Source organism: Lasioglossum baleicum, chromosome 11 (genome assembly GCF_051020765.1).
Source record: "Lasioglossum baleicum chromosome 11, iyLasBale1, whole genome shotgun sequence".
Classification (NCBI taxonomy): Eukaryota; Metazoa; Arthropoda; class Insecta; order Hymenoptera; family Halictidae; genus Lasioglossum; species Lasioglossum baleicum.
Genome location: NC_134939.1, coordinates 9,362,451 through 9,385,969, shown reverse-complemented (window position 1 = coordinate 9,385,969; position 23,519 = coordinate 9,362,451). Strand labels below are relative to the sequence as shown.

At 34.8% G+C, this 23,519-nt stretch overlaps 2 protein-coding genes across 4 annotated transcripts; both read left to right on the top strand.

Annotated features, from left to right (window-relative positions):
• The first annotated feature begins 1,809 nt into the window (after positions 1–1,809).
• On the top strand, positions 1,810–10,996 carry LOC143213255 (cysteine sulfinic acid decarboxylase). 3 transcript variants are annotated; one of them, XM_076432931.1, is made up of 7 exons: positions 1,810–2,990; positions 4,161–4,407; positions 4,589–4,796; positions 4,879–5,255; positions 6,613–6,804; positions 8,219–8,417; positions 8,662–10,996. In XM_076432931.1, exons 1-6 carry the CDS (start codon positions 2,719–2,721, stop codon positions 8,390–8,392), a joined length of 1,470 nt encoding a protein of 489 aa, XP_076289046.1. In that variant the 5' UTR covers positions 1,810–2,718; the 3' UTR covers positions 8,393–8,417; positions 8,662–10,996. The 3 variants fall into 3 exon arrangements, with proteins under 3 accessions (XP_076289046.1, XP_076289045.1, XP_076289044.1); XM_076432930.1 differs by having other exon boundaries at positions 8,640–8,670; XM_076432929.1 differs by having other exon boundaries at positions 8,219–8,670.
• A 45-nt stretch (positions 10,997–11,041) lies between these two features.
• LOC143213256 (very long chain fatty acid elongase 7) lies at positions 11,042–21,921 on the top strand. The gene is made up of 8 exons (XM_076432932.1): positions 11,042–11,308; positions 12,481–12,529; positions 12,955–13,145; positions 13,779–13,859; positions 13,943–14,105; positions 14,979–15,118; positions 18,330–18,523; positions 19,593–21,921. The coding sequence occupies exons 1-7, from the start codon at positions 11,243–11,245 to the stop codon at positions 18,492–18,494; spliced, it is 855 nt and encodes a 284-aa protein (XP_076289047.1). The 5' UTR covers positions 11,042–11,242; the 3' UTR covers positions 18,495–18,523; positions 19,593–21,921.
• The last annotated feature ends 1,598 nt before the right edge of the window (positions 21,922–23,519 follow it).

Sequence of the window (23,519 nt, the reverse complement as noted above, 5' to 3'; positions counted from 1 at the left end):
TACGTGAAAATAAATAATTTAGGAAGTCTTATATTTTCCTGAAAAACTTTGCTTCAGTGTACACTCACAACCGAGGAGCGAGCGAACTAGCAGGCTTCTGGCCGACTTACAATGTGTAAGTCCTTTTTTGAGATTGTTACCGTGGGTTGCTTTCTTTCTAAAAACGGGTCATTTCGGCGTCCTGAAGCTTTGCTAGGGGACAACGGGACGGTCCCGTTCAAAACGGGACGTATTGAAAACTATCCTGGCTAGCTTGAGCTAGAGTTCCTATTTTTGATCAGCTATTATACAGGGTGTGGCCGGACGAGTGGTACAACCGAGCAGGGGGTGATAGTACATGTAAAAATAAGTCGAATAAAAGGAATAACATTTTTTCGTTTGACGTTTCGTTTTCGAGAAAATCGAGTTTAAAGTTCCACCAGGTTCGCGTGCTTTAGTATATGCACAAAGTAGAATTGGTTGATCATGGTCAGACCATACGTGTATTCGCTGCATTTTCAAACTCGATTTTCTCGAAAACGAAGCGTCAAACAAAAAAATGTTATGTATTCCTTTATTTCGACTTATTTTTACATGTACCCCCTGCTCGGTTGTACCATCCGTCCGGCCACACCCTATATAGCAGGTTACATACCCGGTAACTGATTTAATGCACTCCAATCTTTGATTTCTTTAAAATTGGTTTATTTCATATTCTTCATATTGAATTATATTGCTCTGATTTATCGATCGGGATTTATAGACTTGTCGACATGATTCCGTCACACTCCTTAAACCTAAGTGTTCTTATTATAAAGCGCCATCCTCCACCTTCAATTTGCGCCCTCAAAAGTTAAAAAATTCCGACAAGAATATTAAAATGAATATATTTACCTAATATCTACCTTATCAACAGGGTAACATGTTTCGACTAGTTGCCACCAGAAGAGTACTTGGCGCACGTGAACGAACGCACAATTGTGTGCAATTGTGTGTGTATTGACACGCTTGTAAAATACCGCGTATTTAACAGTACTTAGTTTATTTACGCCTTACATAAATGTAAAATCAAATTGTACACTGTATTCTGTTATTAACCAAAATGTTAATTAGAGTTAAGGCAAACACAGTAAGATTATACTGACGACTATGTGCACAATAAAATCTCAGGACTTAAACCATTTGTTTTTAAATTGGACTTGTCGATTACAAATCATTTAGTGTTCCCAAAAATAGTTAGTTTCTAATATACTATTGGTAAGTAAATCTTTACGATTTCAAGCTAAATTATTTGCATGCTAATAAAGTGAACAGTAAACATAACCTATATTTTTCATGCTTTCTTCATCTGTCTCATCTTTCTGATTTGTATGTTGTAGATCCTGTCCGACTATGAATCCTGATATTGAACGAAAGGTCTTGCTGTATGAGACGATTATTAATGATGTATTAAAAGATGATCTTGCTTCATTAGAGAAAAAGCTTGAGACTAAAAATGCTGAGATTGTCGAATACCATCAGCTGAAGTCCGTTATTACTACCCTTCAAAATAACGAATTTGACAAAAGTGGTTTCAAGACCCAAGTAGACATTGGACAGAATTTTCTTATCGAAGCACATGTCCCTGAAGCTTCCACGATCATTTTGGAGATTGGTTTAGGACACTACTTGGAATTAACTTTAGACAGTGCCTTAGTAGTTACCAATGCACGAATCAAAATGCTGGAAGATCAAATCGCACAGTACCGCAAACAGATAGCAAAGATATCTGCTCACATAAAGTTACTGCTTCTCATTCTGGGAAAAATACAGGGCATCAAAGAATAATTCTAATATTGTTATATATGTAAAATACACTTGTAAAATACCTGACTACTTTGCTATATAAATATTATAATAGAGTTTCTACTTGACTTTCTATTTTTACTTGAACTTTAAAACATGTAGTACACAGGGGATTTGAAAAATCGCTGTAGAATTAGAAAGGAGGCGATCCATTGCACGAAGGAAAATAAAAAAATCTGTTGTGTAGGGCTTCATTTTCAAATATTACATCAAGTATGAATCATGAGTTATGCATGTGTAACACTTGGCTAGCAGCTCATGGCTTACCTTATCTATTTACGCGGACACCAGCGTGCACAGACAAATGTTCAAATTTAAAAAAAATGGAGTCAGAAGCGTTGTTTAAAGTTTCCTTCCCGCCAAGAATCGCCTCGACCTTTCGAAACGGAGCACGCATTTTTACAAATTGCAAATTTCATTACAGTGTGCAATTCTGTAATTTTAGTACATAGTTTTGCACCAGAAGAGCTTGTACATATTGTCAGCTAATAATTAGACTGCAGATTGTATGCATATTACAAATAGGAATTTCTATTTGGCTTCTGTTTGCATTTCACGAAGAACATTTTGATTTTGCATAAAAATCCGCAGTCTGTTAATAAACACCGACTTTTCGAAGACTCTGCTTTCCTTTGTTTTCACCAATGACCACCGCTTCGCGTAATCTCGTTACGTGCCCTAACTGAATGCGAGCTGTACAATGTGCCCCACTAATTTCCTAGTCCGAACGTAACGCTTTTGTTTCCTCGTTAAGCGTAATTGTAGGAATTTGCGAGGACCTTGTACTCTGCTTATATACGATAGAGATCAACCGCTAGGGGACCAGTACGCTCTTTTGTTCTTTCGCGGTTCCCTCGGCGTTTTTTCACATTTTCGCGAAGTGACCATCCCGAAATGTCGGATTGGCGCAGCACACCATGCGTGGAAAAGCACAAAGAGTTCCTCGAAAAACTTTCCACGGTCTTAATCGATTGCGCGTTCGAAAGCGTGTCCCGTAAAAATCCTGTATCGAGATGGCGAGAACCGGCTCACCTGCGGGACATTGTAAAGTTTGATGTGAAAGACGAGCCACGCAGCCAAGATAATCTTTTGGAGATCGCTTACAAAGTCTTCAAGTACAGCATCCAAACCGGTCACCCTTACTTCATGAATCAATTGTTCTCCGGGTGAGATCACGCTCGAAATGCAATTATTCAAAATAAAGATTTACCCTGAGGAATATTCTTCACTTTTCACCTTCGATGCTTCAAATTCCACGATCAGAAGTGCAAACATTCATTGTAATAATGGTTTTTATGAATTTTCATTTCCATCACATGCTGCTTGCTGTGATTACCAAAAATAAAGATTCACTCTAGAAGATATTCTGTATTTCTCGATGCTTGAAAGTCACAGTAACAAATGTAAGAATTCACTCTGATAATACTTACTTTTTATGAATTTTCTTTTTACTAACTGCTTGTGTCCTTTTACGCTTTTTGAATGGTTCACCACGATTTTTAATGATCATCAATGCATTCGGATTATTGTATTATGTTTTGAACGCAACTTTAATTTTTTTGCGATTTGTTAGTATAATTTTGAGTTTTTAAAAGTTATTCTATGACAGTATTTTTCAACATCTTCCTGGCCGACGTCTGCGTGTCATTACTTTAGATTCATGACTACAGTTTTTACTTCAAGATTTTTAGAAAAAAATTAGACGAAATCTCAATTTATCGATTTGTAAATTTGATTTTTTCATTTTTAATCATGTAATCGTTAGCTATTTTTAAAAACATTCAATGCTTTTCAGTTCTTTCATGCAACTATTTATATAATATTTCACTACCCAAGTAGCCACGTACGTCCCTAAAACGTACGGTTCACGTCCTACGTCCATTCTGCGTACGTTTTAGGGACGTACGTGGCTACTTGGGTAATAAATGATTTTGTAAGCATTTTACAATTCATGACTCCTGAATGTTGTATAACATAAGGAATTAATATTGATGGCACATACATGCATGTATGTATTATTATTCTTCTTGATAATTTCGATCTGAAAGATATTTGAGTCAGATCTGAATTTAGTTTGTATATTTGAAGATGAATATTTCAAAAGTGAGAACTTGTGGTAAAACTTATTTTGGCACCAGAAAATATTCTGGTATAAATATTCAAGCATATCATCCTTTGTATGAAGTGATTATTAAATGTGAAAATTAAATTTCTCTCATAAATTTAATTTAATTTGTTCATGTTCTTATTTAAACTGTACTTTTTGTAATATTTTTTCAAAAATTTTTAAATTATTCTCGCATGTATCATTATACGAACAATTTTATTTAATGCAGATTGGATCCCTATGGTTTAGCCGGACAATGGCTCACCGACGTATTAAACTCTTCCGTGTACACTTACGAGGTGGCACCGGTCTTAACATTAATGGAGAAGACTGTAATTACGAAATTGTTGAGCATGTTTTACAAGGAAGAAAATGGTATTACTCTCGGGGACGGTCTATTCAGCCCAGGAGGTTCTTTCGCTAATGGAATGGCCATTAATTTGGCTCGATTTTGGTTCAGGAAAACGATACAAAGTGTAAGTAATTTTTATAAACAGTTTTTTCAGGAGCTCATTAAATAAAGAGACAAGGAAACTACATATTTTTGAATCATTGAAAAATCAATACAACGTTTCACAAAATTTGTGCACTGTACGATATCCATTATATGTATTATTGTTATTATTATTAATACATTATAATATATTTATATGCCAGAATATACGCATATCATCTTCGAATTTGGTGCTATTTACATCCGAAGACGCTCATTACTCGGTCTCAAAATGGGCAAACGTATGCGATGTGGAGGTGATTCTTATAAAAACTGACAATCTGGGTAGAATGGACATCAGTGATTTGAGATCTAAGATAATCGAGGAGCAAGGGACAGGAAATTATCCCTTTTTGGTATCTGCAACCGCAGGTGAGTTCAAGAACGCTATAAAATGATCGCGCGCGGGAAAAATTAAAAAAGTAGAGTGTGAAAAAATAATTTTTACTTCCAGGAACAACGGTCTTAGGTGCATTCGATCCATTAATCGAAATTGCGGATATTTGCCAGGAATTTAACATGTGGATGCACGTAGATGCAGCCTGGGGAGGTGGCCTGATATTCAGCAAAAAACACAGTGTCCTTCTGCGAGGAATAGACAGAGCTGACTCCATTCTGTACAATCCACACAAATTACTGGCTGTTCCTCAGCAATGTTCTCTGTTTCTGACCAAGCATCCAAATATTTTAAAAGATGCACACTCCAAGCAGGCTCCTTACCTTTTTCAAAAAGACAAATTTTATCCCACAGATTTAGATGTTGGGGACAAGTACTTGCAGTGCGGACGCAGACCAGATGTGTTGAAATTCTGGTTCATGTGGCAGGCTAAGGTAATTCAGTTTATCAATGATATATTTAATTGAACTATGCTTTTGCTTGGAAAGAATTTCTTGGCTTGCTTACAGCAGAAAATATTTTCCATGCAAGAAGGCCCCTTCCTTACGCATCGTCTGCACAATGTGCTCAGAACACAAGATAAGACTTACTCGCATGGCATAAAGGTTCTTCTGTCCCCCTTATTAATCTCTAAGTGTCAACCACTTATGCAAATTTCTAGAAAACTAGCCTTGGTAGCACTTTTTTCCCCTGATCTTCCTTTAATTGTCCACCTTGTACTTTGAGGCTTAAGCTGCAACTGCGGTGCATTCCGTACAAGTTAAGGGTCTGCATGCCATATTTCAAGTGTTTGCCAATATACTTATGAATACATTATCTTCCCCTGGTATGACTGAAGAATGTTCATACTCTACATATTCAGTGGATTTTCAAGATCATAAAAGAAGCTTCTAAAATCCTTAAAGGGGTTTGCCGATGGCTCTGCTTTTAGACTTGGAACGTTCACAGTGCCTAGTCAGTCAAATATCTTCATGTAAAATAATTCTGAGCACAGTTTAGTTTCAAGTGATGTGTTTCAAGTAGTGTTCTATATTGTTTGCATGAAGGAAATGTTCATAAGAGCACCAATCTTGCACATGTCAAAGTACACAATTAGTCCTTGTAGGTAATTCTTTATTATAAGCATGTTAAAACAGCTAAATGATAAACTAAAAAAAATATGATTATTCTAAAGTATAATATAAATTAACAATGTAATAAAAAATGAAGTGATTTTTCCAAAATATATGTCTATTTTAATGATATATTTATCATTCAGCAATATGCAGGTTACCATCAAAACTGACACAAATTATAATGTATTTAATTATGATTAGTTTGATAAAAATACCAAGTATGTTATAAGAATGATTGTCAATAGAGAAAATTATATTGTTTCACAAACTTGGGTAATATTTTGTTTTATTATTTCTGTAAAGAGATACAGCACTCTTTCACTCAGTTATGATGTCATTAAGATATAATTTAAATATTATGTTTAATTTAATTGACTTAAAAAGCTTCTGTTAATTTTCTATATATTAGCAATGATATTCGTACTGTGTACACTAATATATTATTATACAATTATTTATTACGTTCTCATAGAGCACTTTCATTTTATGGTCTCAGTAAGCTACAGTCAGATGTTTTACTTATTTTTATCATAAGGAGGGATATTTGAATTACGATGTCTATTATACGACTTTAACACAATATTTCCATGCAGAAACAGCTTTCTAAAATATTTTCTCTTTTTTTTAGATTATTGCATGTTAGTTAAGAGTTATTATCATTATAATTTTGTTTTAGGGTTCCTCAGGTTTCGAAAAGCATGTTGACCATTTGATGACACTCTCAGCTCTTTTTAAAGAAGAAGTAGAAACAAGGGAAGCCTTTGAATTAGTAACAGATTCGTGTTTTATAAACGTTTGCTTTTGGTTCATACCGCCATCTTTGAGAAATCAGCATTCATTGTACAATTATAAGGAAAGAATAAACAAAGTAAGTACAATAACGTTTATAAAAGGCTATTAGAAGCAAGACGAATATTTTTTAAGTTAGATAACGGCCTCACTTTTTGCAATATAGTGACTGAGACGTAACGCTAAAGATTTATATGAAGAATATTTAAGTTGCATGTTAATTCTTTCTACTTAATATTTAAAGAAGTATTTACTATCAACTATGAAATCAAATTTAATTAGCGTTTGTAAACTATACCCAAGTAGCCACGTGTAGCCACGTACGTCCCTAAAAGGTACGCAAAATGGACGTAGGACGTTTGGACGTGAACTGGACCTGAAACGTACGTTTTAGGGACGTACGTGGCTACTTGGGTACATTCAATTAAGTTTGATATATTTTCTATATGCGTTTATAATAATATACAGGGTGTGGCCGGACGGGCGGTACAACCGAGCGGGGCGTGATACTACATGTAAAAATAAGTCGAAAAAAGGAATTTTTTCGTTTGACGCTTCGTTTTCTAGAAAATCGAGTTTAAAGTACCGCCAGGTTCGCGTGCTTTTTAGTATATGCACAAAGTAGAATTGGTTGATCATGGTCAGACGCGTCAGACGAGAGTGTATTTGTTGCATTTTCAAACTCGATTTTCTCGAAAACGAAGCGTCATACAAAAAAATGTTATTCCTTTTTTTCGACTTATTTTTACATGTAGTGAGTGTCACCCCCTGCTCGGTTGTACCACTCCTCCGGCCACACCCTGTATATCCAACGCTAATAAATGATTTGCAAACCAAAGATCATGCAATGCCTTCAATAGGTCACTTTTCTCTGTAGATTTCAAAGAATTGTCTTTGTAAATAAGTTCATTTTATCCTAAAATTAATAAAAAAAAAAAAAAGGAAAAGACGTTCATATGTAGTTAATTGATTAAAGAATAAATATTTTTATGTTTCTTTTCATAAGTTATAAAGCTGTTATTTTGACAGTAAATATGGTAGAAACCAGCATTAACGTCTGCAGATAATAATCTAGTATCGTCTTTGGGTAACTCATAATAATCGATAAATGATATCTATATTTTACCAGCAGGCGGTATACGAAATAGTGTGCATGATAAATTAATTTGTATTTGATAAATCCAGAGAGATTGTGAGAATGCTCACGCCCGGGGTCATTTCTGCCATGACTTTTGTCAGTACAGACAGGCAGACCATAACCAGGTTTAGCACGTAACAGAACTTTTAACATGCTAAATATGAGTATAGGTTTTGTTCCATGCTAAATCTGGGTAAGCTCCGTCTCTGTGTGTACTGACAGAAGTGGTGGCAGAAAAGACTTCGGGTGTGAGCACTCTTATATCTTCACTGATAAACCTAATATATCGAGTTTGAATAACTAATAAGCCTCGGTTATTAAGAAGCTAGGTCCTCAAATTATTATTTTTAATTAGGTTGCACCGACTTTAAAGGAGAAGATGATCAAAAGAGGCAGCTTAATGATTAACTACCAACCGCTTCATGAGAAGCCAAACTTCTTTCGATTTGTAATTCAAAATTCGGGAGTGGACGTACAGGATATTCATTATGTCTTTGACGAGTTAGAAAATCTTGGAGAAAACATGTGATTTATGCTTGCATATGCATCTCAATGTAAGAAAATTACTCAATAATTAATTTCCAAAAAATATATGGAAAGTTTTATTCTTTTGTTGAAATTGCGGTTCCGTTTATCTTCGCCATTTTTCTCGTATCAATGAACGATACAAACAATATTCATACTAATGAATGGCAAACGTATTAAGATCCAAAAGATGAATTTCGTCTAATGAAGTTTTACGTTTAACGCTAATAGTGGTTTTAATCAATTCTTAGCGAAAGAAATAACGAATTCTAGCCACGAAAATCAATTCCTCTGGGTTAACTAGGCGAAACCTAGCAGGCAGTTGATCTGATTAGGTGGGGAACCGGCACTAAATTTCTGATGCCAAGGTATCTACGAAGTCAATTCGTGACTACGTTCGTCGCAGAGCCCGCGGCGTCGCGACGTACCCGACGACTAATCCTGGTACAAGTGACAGCATATAGAGAAGCCCTATGTATATCTATAGAACTGCGTTCGTCCTATGTAGAACATAATGATTTGCAACCGTCACTGTTATCCCGATCTATCGCGAAAGTGAGCACCTCCATCTTATTTTTAAATAAATCGCCCTGAGACATAAATTCAATCCTGATCCACTGTGCGATCACGTTGTGGTCTACGTGTTGCTTTCGACACTAATTAATTTTCCGAAAAGTAAATGCAACTTATATGTAGATTTTTCGATTTTTAGACTTTCGTATGTACACTTTAGGATTTTTATGTAGAATAAAAATGGCCCGTATTATTTGCCAGAAACTACATAGGCATTTTGAAATTTCTTGAATATTTTCACTATTGTGCATTTGATCACATCATTTATATCAGAAATGCATAAAATTTGCAGTCTAACTATTATTATTATGGAATAGCTCTCTACATATTTTATATTTTTGAAAATACTTTGTTTATATATTGGAAGCAGGGGGTTGAAATAGAATTATAATTTCATACCTTTATTTTTAATTGTCAGTTGTAGTGTTTTATTTTCATGCATTTAGGGGATTATTAGAGGAAATGAGATTACTTCGACACGTTCAGCGACTTTGTATCACTTGCTACATTCTTGCGGCTTTTCACAACTTTATTGGTCAATCGAAATGTTTTCCGTACTGAATTACAATAGCCCTTATTGTTTAATCAAGCTTTGTTTATCGATGAATTTAGTATGTATATTATAAGCGTAATAAAGTTAATTGAAAAGGAAAATATTAAAAGATCGTAAATGAGCTGCGCTTTTATTTGAAATAGGTCTATCGTACTTTCAACAATAGTTTTACTGACCTGTATTGCGAATGAGCTATCTCTGATGCGTATGAGGGCCGCAATAGTGATCTTACGCACTAATAAAGCATTCGTAGGATCTACAGTGCAAAAACATTCAGAAATGATCATCTACACATACATTATTGCTTATTCTAAAAAATAAGTTAATCAAGTCAATTAAGTCTTTAATGTTCTACATTCATTGAAGAATCAAATTCTTCATTTAATCATTTCTTTTATTTGTTATGACCGTGTATGCACATTATATTATTATCGTTACGTACGCGTAAGACAATTTTACTTAACTAAACAAGAATAAAAATTAGAAGATATACAAATGTATTAAATAATATATTTTATTGCACTGAATATTATAAAATGGTGCAACAAAATACGCAGCATCGATGTCACCCGAAAAATTTCGTTTACACGCACGCTTCACTGTACAAGTAAACGCAAACACTGTGCATATGTATACGCAGTTCAATGCATCAATGCATAATCATAGAAAATTAAATGGTTCGATAACTTCATTAACACGTTAATGCCCTGTCATAAAGTGCCATGGATTTTAGTTTAAAAGGTGTTTTTATCATTCGAATTTGCATTTTTGTTACCAGTCGGGCCGTGTTAATGGAACAGTGAATATTTAATTGCCGATATCACCAAATCCGACGAACAATTCGGAACATGCGAACGTATATTTAATTATAAAAACACAGCCGACGATTATCACGAGACCATGTTTTACAATGACCTATAAACTGCAGACACAAATGATTCTGCATTAACATAACAGGGTCACAAGTCTGCTTTTGCCACTGGTAATACTATCATGTAAACCCTTTATTTCCGAACTAATAGAAAATAGCATAATCAAATTATTTGTATGTATCATCCGTGAGATGTGAAAACACCTGTAAAATTATACACACCTTTTCAGCTAATTTAAAATATCGTGCTTGTTCTCATGTTTTCTTTTAAAAAGTGGAGATATCCGCAAAATTCATGTTAACACAATAATGAACATAATAAGAGGTTACAATTGTATTCTCAATATTATCCCTATTATTTTTACCAAACTTGCATACACGTTATTTAAATATTTTTTATTGTATTGTCATGTTTTGAAAATTGAGCCATTTATAAAATTAACTGTTATTTTATACATTGTTTCTCGTGACACGCCTCTGAAATATTTTTCACTGCATCGTCACGTTTCGCAAAGTCATATATGAAATTAGCTTAAGGCCTAGGAAAAGGTACGGATCAATAAATTTGTGAAATTTTGTTCGAAGCAGTTTTCGTGCACGCCGATTACGATCAGTCGCATTGTGTGATAAATATGCAAATATTTTTTGCTGTACAGGTCTTGAACATGTTTTCTTTATCGTATTAAGATGGGGTGTGCGAGAAACCCTTTACAGGGAACTATGCTTGTGTGCTACGTTCCTGTCCCCGAGTCACTGCTAGGGGTGCTTGCCCTGCAGATGAACTTAGACAGTGGGTTGCTACCGTGAAAGACGGTGTTAACGTCGATAGCTACCATTCGTTCCGTTCAGTAACCCGAATGTCAGTCGATATCTGTAAATTCGATGGCCAGGATGAGCAAGGTCTTCCAATTCACGTGCCTCAGGTATGTCTTTTTTCTTCTGATTTGTTTGACCGTTCCCAGGATACTTTGGCTTTCAGGTGAGTAGATAGTATTTCAAAAATAATCCTCAAACCTGCATTCGTTCGCACAACTTCGAATTTTTCACTTTTTCCTGCTTTAACATTCGCACGCCATTCTAGAACGAAACATTTCGAATTCAGAGTTTTCACAGTACTACACGGACTATCTAAACAATTCCGAATATTTTATTATCGGTACCATTCACTGGCGTTATCTACTGCCGCATACCTATCGATATAAATATAATTTTAATAGAAAGCGATGAATATATTACAACAAATCGATCGTTTCTACTGCAATGGGGATAAAAGTTGTATTCCGTGGTAAGAATATCGATCGAAGGCTTGTATACTACTGTTTAGGAGCGCTTTAATCCTTTGTCGGTTGAACAGTTAATTTCGATAGGAAATACGATGTTTTTGGTAACTCTACGTTCCTCGTTCATCGAGTTATTAGTGTTAGATTTTTCTGTTTCATTTTCATACGAACAATTGATCGATATTCCGAATGTTGGTAAGGCGTCAATGTTAGTCTTACGTCGTCTTTCAAGCAATCTAGCAAATTATTAAGTTGAACACTGATGTTCGGAGAAAGCTCGGAAACAAACTTCGATTCTGTGAAACTTTGGAGTAAAATGAAACGATGGATATTAAGGATTGTGGAAACATCCTGCGAAAAATCTGTTTGTTCCTCCGGTCGACTGAAGTGGGTTCTTCAAAGTTCATAGTTTGACTTGCGTCTCAACAATTATTATAACATCTCGGAATTCGTTCGACTTCATATTGAGAATAATATATTTTAATTCTTTTTATTGTCTGATAATATTGAAAAATAGTTCAATATCAAACTCATGTTCTACGTCTTAACGTAATCAACGAAGCCTTTTCGAAAAATATTTTGCACACATTCAGAAAAATTTTGTTCTCATATTTTTGTGAGTTGCTTCACTCCTAGACAACTTCAGTTTTTGAAAATGCTTTTTTATTGTCTTTGAGATGTTAAGTGTGTTAATAATCGACACTGATAGTGTGTAGTGTTTAATGCACTCCAAATATTTTCTATACGTTCATATAAATGTTATTCACATGGTGTGATTGAAATAATTCAGTGGATAATTTCTCTGCTATGTCAAGAACGTTGGACTCTTGGAAACGTATCGATACGTTATGGAGGATGCGGCAGGTAATTTACCTTAATATTAATTACATTATTTATTATATTTGTTCTTTCTGGCTAATCTTGATTTTTAATGTGCCAAAATTTTAATTTGCTTATCATTCAATTTTTGGTACATGCAATCTTTAACATTGTTTAAAAATAACAACTGATGAACACCTGGTTTTTCACAAATATAAAGTTAATCCAAATTTACAAATGTGAAAGAATTTTCTGTAGGTGTAATGAATTCTTTCATAAACTAATAATTATAAATTAATAGATGTCTTTTTCTTGCCTTTTTCCAACGAACTGATGTTGCAATAAATTGAATTTTTTGGTTCTGGTGTATTTTCTAAATTTTTTCGTAAATAGACGTGTGATTAGTCTAGAGAAGGCAACAATTATTTCAATAAAACGTTTTATTTGTCTTTCTCTGATTTCTTTTCTAGATCCTCGGGTAGCGGACTGGTTCTTAATGGGTAGCCCAGTTCCATTGTTAGGAATTATATCCCTTTACCTCGCGTTTGTTCTTCGTCTCGGTCCACTTTATATGAAGAACCGAAAGCCGTTCAACTTGAATAAGCTCATGATATTTTATAACATTTTTATGGCGACCGCAAGCGCTGCTGTATTCTATGGGGTAAGAATGGGAAGAACTTCCTGTCAATTCAATTATTAAAAACAGCAGTTCAGACCACTGTGCTTTCTCGAGAAATCTACGGAATAAAAATTCATTAATTAAGCAAAAACATTTCGATGCTGTCTAAAATGTGAAGAAAAAATTCATTTTCATCGTAGTTCGGCAACGCGTTTGTTAATAATATTTTATATTCTGCTGTTCCTTGATTATTGTTGATTGTTTTCTACTACAAAATGACTCCTATTACAAATAATTCTGTGCAAAAAGAATGAATATATTAAAATCCATTAAACGAATTAAATTTATGGAGAAATCCACGAGACTAGCATAAATGTGAGATACCGAGGAAATGGCGATTAATGAAGGGCCATTGAATAATATCGATTTGTTCGGAAATAAAATGTGTAAAAACATTTGATTCTCCGATTTCGCTCGATGTTTACATGAAAGGTTAATGAATTTTTTCGATTCATCCGTGGATTGTATTTTTGCGAAAAAATTTTCAACATTGACGAAATACGTTTTGCGTTAAAAGTGATTTCGATTCTGTGACAAAATAACGTGGTGCAACGATCGTTATTACGTTTTTTTTTATCGTTTATCCTACTAAACCATTGAAAATATTATTTTCAGCTTCTCACGTCTGGCTTCACTACAAAATTTTCTTTAGGATGCGAAATCCATGTTGTTTCGCACGATCCTGAGTCTTATCGTGTAAGTAGTTTCACCATCGACAAACAAGTATATAATTTACGTTATGAGAATCGCATAAATAAGATACTTATCGTTTCTACTAGATGGCACGATGGATATGGAGGCTTTTAATATTGAAGCTGTTCGAGCTGGGCGACACAATTATCTTTATTCTCAGAAAGAAGTTCAATCAAGCGACCTTTCTTCACGTTTATCATCACACTTCCACCGTTCTTCTCTCCTGGATAACGTGCAAATTCGTGCCAGGTATATCTGCGTACCATTCATCAATTCGAGTTCGTTGATTACTTTTATTTTTCGATTTCAAATTGGTATCACTCTTGACATCCACTTTAAAAAGGATTATTTGATCGACGCATTCCAAGTTCAATGGTTAAAAAAGTAAATCAATGGAACCTGTCAATAATCGTGAATAATATATTTGTTATCTGAGACTTTAATTAACATTACATTTAGCGATCACTGAAAATTGTTTGTATTAATTGCGAGAAACTTGAGTTTCATAGAGAAATGTGCTTTTTTTCCTATTAATTTTAGTAAAATTTTAAGAACAGATAAATGACAGCCTTTAACATCTGTAAATTCTTTAAATGTTTTTATTTTCCTGTATTTGACCCACTCGTTTTTATTATAACATTGTATGTCGCTTAATAAATTTGACAGTAAGATTGAATTTATTTAAATTTTGCACGAGGTGCTATCATTAGTAGATTATTTCCAAGCTATTCAAATAATTAAGAGAAAAAATCAAATTTTATGGAACTACCTTTTCTAGTAATTGATACAGACAATTGGTATTTTGCTTATTGAGCCACGGTTTATTAGTGTGTTATGATTTGACTGCGGATCTTTATGCATTTATGGCTTCTAAAAAATTCCAAAAATGGTGAAATATAAAATTTGATAGAATTTAGCACAATTTTTATTTTTTTTGAGAAAAATGCAAATGCTACTACCATTGGAAATAAGATTGTATTTTATTCCATTTTCTCTTAAAAGTCGTCCACAAAAATTGAAAATTGCATAAACGTTCGCAGTCTACGCAGTCTTAACATAATTTTTCCTGATCATCGAATTCTCACAATTCCCTTCGATCGTGGTGTTACACTTGTGTTGCAGGCGGCATGTGGACGTTCCCGATTATGCCGAACTGCATAGTGCACGTGATTATGTACACGTACTATCTCCTTGCCGGCTTGGGCCCGGAGATGCAAAAGAGGATCGCGCCTTGGAAACAATACATTACAGGATTACAAATGGTACGTTTCCATTTTGTATCTGACTTGACTATCTGCCGCGGTACCGGGCGGTGCATCGCTCGGTGCATCGCCCGGAATGCATACATATATTGTCGTGTGCCGTTCGTTGCGCTGACTGAATTGCCGTGCTGGGAGCGTTATTCGCTCATTTCACCGTGCACAAGCCCCCGGTATATCGCGTAATCGTAAAATTACATTCCGTCGCCGTGGTCGAATTTTTTCCCCAAAAGCGGAATTGTTATTGACATTTCGACCTGGGAAACACGGTTAAAGGAAATTAATCTCGACCAATAACGTATCACGATGGGAAACAACAGGGTTGCGAATGACTTTCCACTGAAACGAAGTTTCGGCGGCGTTCTGGTGCCGAATTATATGTTACTTTTTCACAACGATTTTTGTTACGATTATCGATAGCTGCTCGGGGAACCTATACTTTTAGGTGGGGCTGTATTTTGTCAAATTTTTTCATTGTTCTTTTACTGAGCGATTAAATGACACACTTTCATGTCATAGATATTTTTCTGTAATTGTTGGACACTGGAAAAAATTATTCGGTAAAACAAATCGATCATATTTTCATTTGCGATAAAGATTGTAAGACAGTACTGTTTTCCATATTTAATATAGGCCCAAATAGTTCAACAATCACATTCACGATTTCGATCGAATATTTTCTGCCAGGGGTAATATTCTGGTCCCGTCTGTTTTTCACGTTGTTTGTATAGACTTCTATGTTCAAAAATGTATGACTTAATTTTTTCGAAAAATATATCGATCCGAACAAGAGACAAATATTCAATAAGTTCCACACAGCCGATGGTTATAGCTGCAATTAAATTGTTCTTTATGTTTCTATTGGCTTACAAAGAGTTGTAGATGGAACGCGTGTAGAGTCGTAAAATATAAATGTCAGAAGGGACGCAAAAATAATATTTTATTTTCGAGAGACATCGAAACAACGAGAATAAATCAGATTTTCAAAACAACCCTTCCGCTTCGGATCGAAACTACTATTTCACATTGCTCGTCATAATTTGGCCAATGAATCATCTAATGCTTTTAAAATTGTGTATCGAAAATGTTCAGAATGGAACTAACATATAAATCAGAGTATTTTACATTATTCTTATAGAGTATGTAACACTTTTAATACAGAAATTATATTTGTGTAAATTCATAATATTTTATTTTATCTGACTGAAACTTTTCATCCTCTTTTTATTACAATTCTTTCAGTATTCGTACATCTTTTAAAAATTAATAACTTTTTTATAATTGCACCAAACGACTTGATTTTTTATAATCAATTAGAAGCATTGGTTTACGAAATGATATGCAAATAAGATTTTCCAAAAATCATAATTTACATTGTTACATGCAAAAATAACAAAGGCATTTTTCAAAACTGTTTTATTTGGGCCCTTAATGAAAATTTAAAATATATTTTGTAGCTATCTATTAGCGCGTATTTTCTGCGTTTTCAAACTCGATTTTCTCAAGAACGAAGCTTCGGATGAAAAAATTGTATTGTACAATTTTTTCTTATTTGTAATGTAAAATCACCTCCTGCCCTGTACAGTGTGTATAAAAAGTAATGGTCATCCGTTTTAGGGGTGAATGGCCATTACTTTTTATACACACTGTACAAAAATAAATATTAACAACAGGTAAAAACCGACCTCACATCACAATTTAGATTATAAATTGGACAAACTATGCAACGGGACTAAAAATTCTTTGTTCAAACAATTTCCTTTTATCGCCTGTACCCATAATAAAAAATTCGTAATTAAAAATTCTCTTAGTTTGTATTACCACAGTATTTATATTTGTGTAAACATTAATACATAGAATCCGCAGTCCACTGATAAGAAAGACAAAACCGGATCATGCGATAATGTTCAGTGACATCCACAAATTGGACAGACGAGACAAAAATGGTCACTCGAGGGAAACAAGTGGAAACGAGAGCAACATTGTCCACAGGACGACAGGCTTATTAAGTTCTCCTCGTTGCATGCGAGAGTGACACTTCACTGTGTCGCGGTCCTCTTCCGGTCGTCCCACTTTGTACGGTGTAAACGCTTTGCTAGAAATTAAACGTCCTCGTAACCCGATAAATCGTTCCGTCGATATCTCGTCAGGAATAAAAGTTCTCGGCCGACGGATTATTTAATTAAAAACCGTTGTCGTTCGTCCGGATCTGTTCCCCGCACCGCTCTTCCGCGCTCTGGCATTTCATCACGCTGTTATTCCTCCGAGGACTCGATGCCAAAATCGAATCGGGGACTACACGTATAATTTTCCGTCCGGGCACTTACGAGCTCTTCAAACCTTCGTCAAAACCCGGTTATCGAGTCAGGAGAGACGATTCGCGAATATGACCTAATATTCGCATTCCAGGGCAAGTGCTCGCACTCGTCTCGCGCTCGCGTCTCTCTCGGCAACATATTGCGTCTTTTGTACAGTGATTCGATAACCAAACATTCAACCGTGCCCCGTATTACGAGCTGTTTTGCTTTGTTGGGTATACACATCCGCGATGAAACGTGAAGAAAATTGAAAAAACAATTTTTAGTAACTTTGCGTAGGTGTACTGTTTTCTTAGGGTATGATGATAGGAAGTTCTTCATTTACTCAAGGTTTGTCCAATTTAGTGGGAATTGTTTTTCAAGACTACTCTAATCATTTTCAATTCATTAATATTTATCAAGAAAAGAAACAAATGTTGTCCCTGGTCCTTTTAATGAATGCAAACAATTTTTAATTTGCATGAAAATATTTGTTTTCACACTGAAAAGTAAATGGAAAGACATTTTAGATGTCTGAATTTTACTGTGATATCAAAATTTTCTTATTATGTGTAAACTATATCGTCTCCACACTAAAAAGAAAAACGGGAAGATGTTTTAGCAAATCCAGTATATAATGTACATATAATGATTATTTATATGTTATAAAATATATAATATACACCTAGAATATATACATATAAGGACAATGCTTGTTGCATTGTCGAAGGGGGGTAAAATTGTGATTGATAAGGGGATGGTAGACAAAACAAAACTCAAAGACTATTCGATGTCAAAACGATCTTTAACAGTCGCAGCTCGGTGAACCGCAAGCCTCGGATATTTGTTGAAATTCCAGCTGGTTGAAACACGAGCAATACAACATTTATTGAAAATGTATCCTTTTGTGGTTGCAGATCCAATTCGTTATCATGATAGGCCACACATGTCAAACTTTGTTCCCTTCTTGCGAGCCAAATCGAAAACCAGTGGCGTACATCTACATGTCTCAAATTCTCACCATGTTCTACATGTTCTGCGACTATTATAAAAAATCGTATCTCAGAAAAAAGACGGAGTAACTGATTCAGCGATCGGTGAGTTCCGCCAGGTAAGTTTTTATATTAAACACTAATAAATTTCTTCTTTTTTCTATAGCGAATTGTTTATTTCTAACGAAATTGAGTTGGGATCCAAAATTTCAACTTAAATGTAATGCACTGATCAAACAACTTTTTTGCAGGAAAATTTCTAGTAAAATCGAGAAACATTTTTCAGTGCACTGCAGGTTATTTACAATCCGTACGCAGACGTGTATCCACTATGTATTTGTGTAAGATTTTATTCGCTCGTTTCGATCAAAATAAAACGGAACCGACTGAAATATCGTTCCATCGAGTTAAGTAAATTTATTTGACGGAAAAATAATGTCGTTCAGTATCGGTAAACCGATTATAATTATAGGGGAATAATGGTATTGTTTTCTTCAACGTTTTATAATTATGACGTACAATATAATTTGGATATTTTAGGATTAATACTTTCTAGATCCACTGTAGTTAACCCTAGAACGATACCCTAGAAAAATTCTTTCTTCATTGTTCTTTGAACAACCTGACGGTACTATGCAATTTATATTTAACATGTTGCCTGTCGCGTGAATTTGTGATTCACACAAGTCTTGCCTGTTTTATAGTATTGTAGTATTATAGTATAACAACGAGCAAGTGTCAGATTAACAGAATTCAAGAACATCAATGCATCTGTCACAGCTTATTATTGTAAAATTGCTAAATGAAAAAGAACTTTCTGTTTGGCTACTGTTCGTTCTAATCGATCCAAACCATTTTTATTTTGTATAAAGATCCGCAGTCTAATAATTATTATTACTTACTTGATAATGAAGTTTGCACTGTACACTATAATTTAGTTAATTTTAAAATTAATATGAAACCAACCGGTAACTGGCGTAGCAGTGAACCTGTTAAAGGAAAACAACAAAAAATCCATAAGTTGTTCCAACAGTCTGATATTTATTTTCACTTCTGCATTCGAAATGAAAATTCTGCGGAGTCGCTGGCAACCGCGGAGCATCGTTCCAGGGTTAAATTCCAGCGCGATTAACACTGCGAACTCCCGCGATGATTAATTTTATTGAAATAAGCACCTTTTGTCGGCAGGTCATTTCGGTAAGAATAGCGACGGTCCGCACAAAGGCCGTAAAAAATCGTAGATTCCAGCTTTTGTCGCCATCTCTTCATTAGCTCTTCCGCCCTCGAAAGCCAGCACGCGTGTTCGCATAGCGATAATTCTGTGGAGAGAAGAGAGAGAGAGAGAGAGAGAGAGAGAGAAGGAGAAATGAAAAAATAAAAAGAAAGGAATGCTGAATGGAACGATCGTGTGTATGCGAGCAGGTACGCGTCTTCCGATGCATCGTGCGTGGATGAAATGCACTTATACATAGAACGACGTCTACCGAGGAAACCATTCCACGATACGAGGATAAAATTTGTGTTTTCAAGTCAGCTTACGTTTTGTTCGCGGGGAATGCTTTTAGCCGAATACATACTCACCTGTTTTTTTTCATCTTCTTCGTTTTCCACCTTTCTTTTTCCCGGCGTCCCCCACGTCCCGTGGATCGAAGCGCATCACATTTTGTTTCGGGTGTAATATCGACAACAAGGTGTGGGGCGATGCGAGACCTGCCACGACCCGGATTTTCCGAAAATCCAACAGATTCCCTTCCGATTCTCACGCCACGGATTTTCATTTTAGCACTGTGCATCTGGGAGTCGACTTCTTTTTACGTGCGTCCGCAAGAAGCCAAAGGCTCTCGAAAATGCGTATCTCACATTGAAATGGTTAAATTAATTAAAAACATTCGAGAGATTTTGACGGGAATTTGGCCGTTCGTCTCGCCGGGGATCGAAAGACGCAATTATTGTTCACATGTTTCATTTAACGCTTTGAGTGCTACGTGTTTCTGTAAAATTGTTTATCACAAAAGTGCACGTAGGAATGTCTTCAGACGTGTTTTCCTGAAACAGATATTTTAGAATGATTTAGAATTTATTAAAGAATGTCCCCTAAGAGAAACACAACTTCTGAACTGTGAATTATAATTTTATTAAAACATCGGTTTAACTGTAACAATTATTTAATATTGTTATTGTATTGTCATGTATATTTATGGTATTTTTAATTTCGAAATACAAATTAGACATTTTTTTATCTGTTCTCATTGAAATTTATAATGGTGACGTTTTATAAACAAATTTTACGATTCATATTCGATCCCTGGTTGTCGTCAATTGAGAATTTTGTGTACTAATGATGTTTTTGTTTTTTAGAAAATTATTTATTCGAGTGAGTCATGGATAACTTTTAAAGCAATTGAGAAATGGAATCATTTTTACAAATAACAAAAATAAATTAAATAAATGGATCGAATGGAAAATGAATTATTTCGATATGAGAAAATTAAATATCATAATAGACAGGATAATATCTTTGATAGGAGAAAATTAAAAACGAATGAGAGTTATTTGTGACTAACTTCGACACTTAAATAAACTATTTAAGGAGGAAGTGTGTCTGGTGAATGTTTTTTAAAGAACAATTATGCTACGTCTAGTTTCGCATTTTATTAGGTTCAAGCTGTGTTTGTACATTTTTATATAAATAACTGTCACGATTCGTTTTTTGTAAATCTTTGGTTAAATCGTAGTTTACTAAATCGCATTTTCAGCATTACATAAAAGAATATTGCAATAGGCATATATCAACTATGTTATTAATGTCAATAAATATTTAAAAATGGTTAGCTGAAATGATATAAAATATATAATGTGCAGTACATGAAATATGTAGTTTTGTAATTAATTCAAAAATTGTGTGGAAATATTAATTTCTCGAACTAGAGCGTAATGATTAACGCTGTACGAAGGGGACCCACCTTCGTGTGAAAAGAGCAGCACTACTATAAAAGACCTTATATTCAGCAACCTATCATTAGATATTAAATTTTACGAGCTTACAGGCAAGAACATATCATTGTCTTGTCGCGTGAGTATAAATAAACTCATTAAAGCTTGAAAATTGTAAAATCATTTGTGGGGAACTGTCACGTCACGTGTTCTCAAACATTAACGCTAATCAAGTTATCAATTTTTTAATTCTTGGTGTGTAAGAAAAATTGAAATTGTTGAATGAAATTTTGTTATACCAGTTTTTACTTTTTGAAAATTGTTATTGTTTCATCATTGGGAAATTTATTTATTGTATATTATTACGAATGTTTATGCAACGTGGCAGTAATCCCACTTTATTATAGTATTACAGTAGGTAAAGTGTGCGTGTAGTAGAAGCGAAGCTTTCTAAGGTTAATCAATAAGATTTATTTAGACCAATTTATTCGTCACAAATATTTTATACATGTACTAGACTTACAAACCGAATGTTTGTAATAAATATTATTGAATTATGCTTTGAATTTATTGTTGCATACAAAATCACCTTCTAACTATTCATTCTTGATTTCCCCATACCATAATCAAGCGATTTTAATAATTTATCAATCGATACTCGCATTTAATTCACAAAATTCTTGTTACAATAGCAGTTTCTGTTTTACATGGTTAAATATTTAATTTACCACGAAAGATACACACTCTCTCTAATTACTTTCGGTAAAAAATTCTTTTAGCCAAGAATACAGTGTGAATTATTCTCAAAAGTATAATAAATTAAATTTTACCAGAACATTAATATTAACACGTCCCATCACACTCGCAAAATAATGATTTACTAGCTTATCAAAATTAAGCAGTTCAATTATTTTTATCAAGTTTCTTACTTTTTGCTGCAACAATTACAGTACCGGAGGAATATTCCTCGAATAATCAAGAAGATGGGGTAGAAGATGGTCGAGCAGTAACACCGTTTTCGGAAAAAAGGAAGGGCGGGGGATTCAATTAAAAAATTCAATTAAAAAAATTCTGGTTCTTTAATGAAGGTTTATTTTGCCGGGGCACCGAAAATTCTCACACTCGGTGGTTGCGTGGCAGCCTATCCCAAAAGCCGAGCAGAGAAAGTCATGGTGGAGCAGAGGGTCACGGCTCGGACGAAATTACAGGATAAATAAACCTGACGTTAATAAAGTCTTATCGGCATGCAACCATGCGTGTCTACTTTAAGCCACGGACGCACTAATCCCCTATGCTAATTTCGGTCGGCCAGGAAAACGACGGCTCTAATACCACCCTTTCGGACACGCGTACCAAAGAGTGTGGGGCGCAACCACTATGTGGAAGATCGCCATTTTGTGCATGGCTGCCTGCGAAAACGGATATGCATTCAAATTTCGCCAAAACTGGAATCTTTGAGATGACGTTCGTAATTACTTGAACGATTTCAAACGCCAGGATGTTTTCCCTGGAAAAATATCACTATGTCAACATTTTTCTTTTCATTTTTTATGACGTACGTGCAATAGCACCACTAATTATTCGGGATCATTTTAAATGAAGCACGATCTTTCGTTTGGAAAATTAATGGCTTTTGGTCGAGGAACTTTTTAATCGTTCTGAAATCATGTATTCAATGAGACCCTTTTTTTACAATAAAGGAGAAATGTTTAAATAGGAAGTATCTTTCCCATTAAAAAATAATACCATTCCCGTTAAGGAATATTTTATTCCGTTTGAAAACATAACTTCTGGAAAATAAACTACAAACAGTACAATTGTAGTTGTAAATAAGATATACTCGTTTAAAAAGGAAGTCCATTAATTTCACCAAAAAAAATTCAGAAAGATCATGTTTCTCCAGCAAGTAGACATTTTTAAGTTAATTATATTTGCAACATTAAATGTGCGCAAATGTGGTTGCTGGAGATATTTAGCCGGATAAAAATGATGCGAATTTCCGTATCGCAGTGTCGTGTCAAAGACGGAAACCTGGACGTTTACATTCGTCGTTCGGCCTGTTCAAGCAGGCTTCTTTGTGCGGTATAAAATAGGGGCTGGGAGCGGAGGAGAACGGCAACTATTCTCTTAAAAAATTTGCGACATTGGTTGGGGGCTGGAAAACAGTCTCGGGCACGGGCG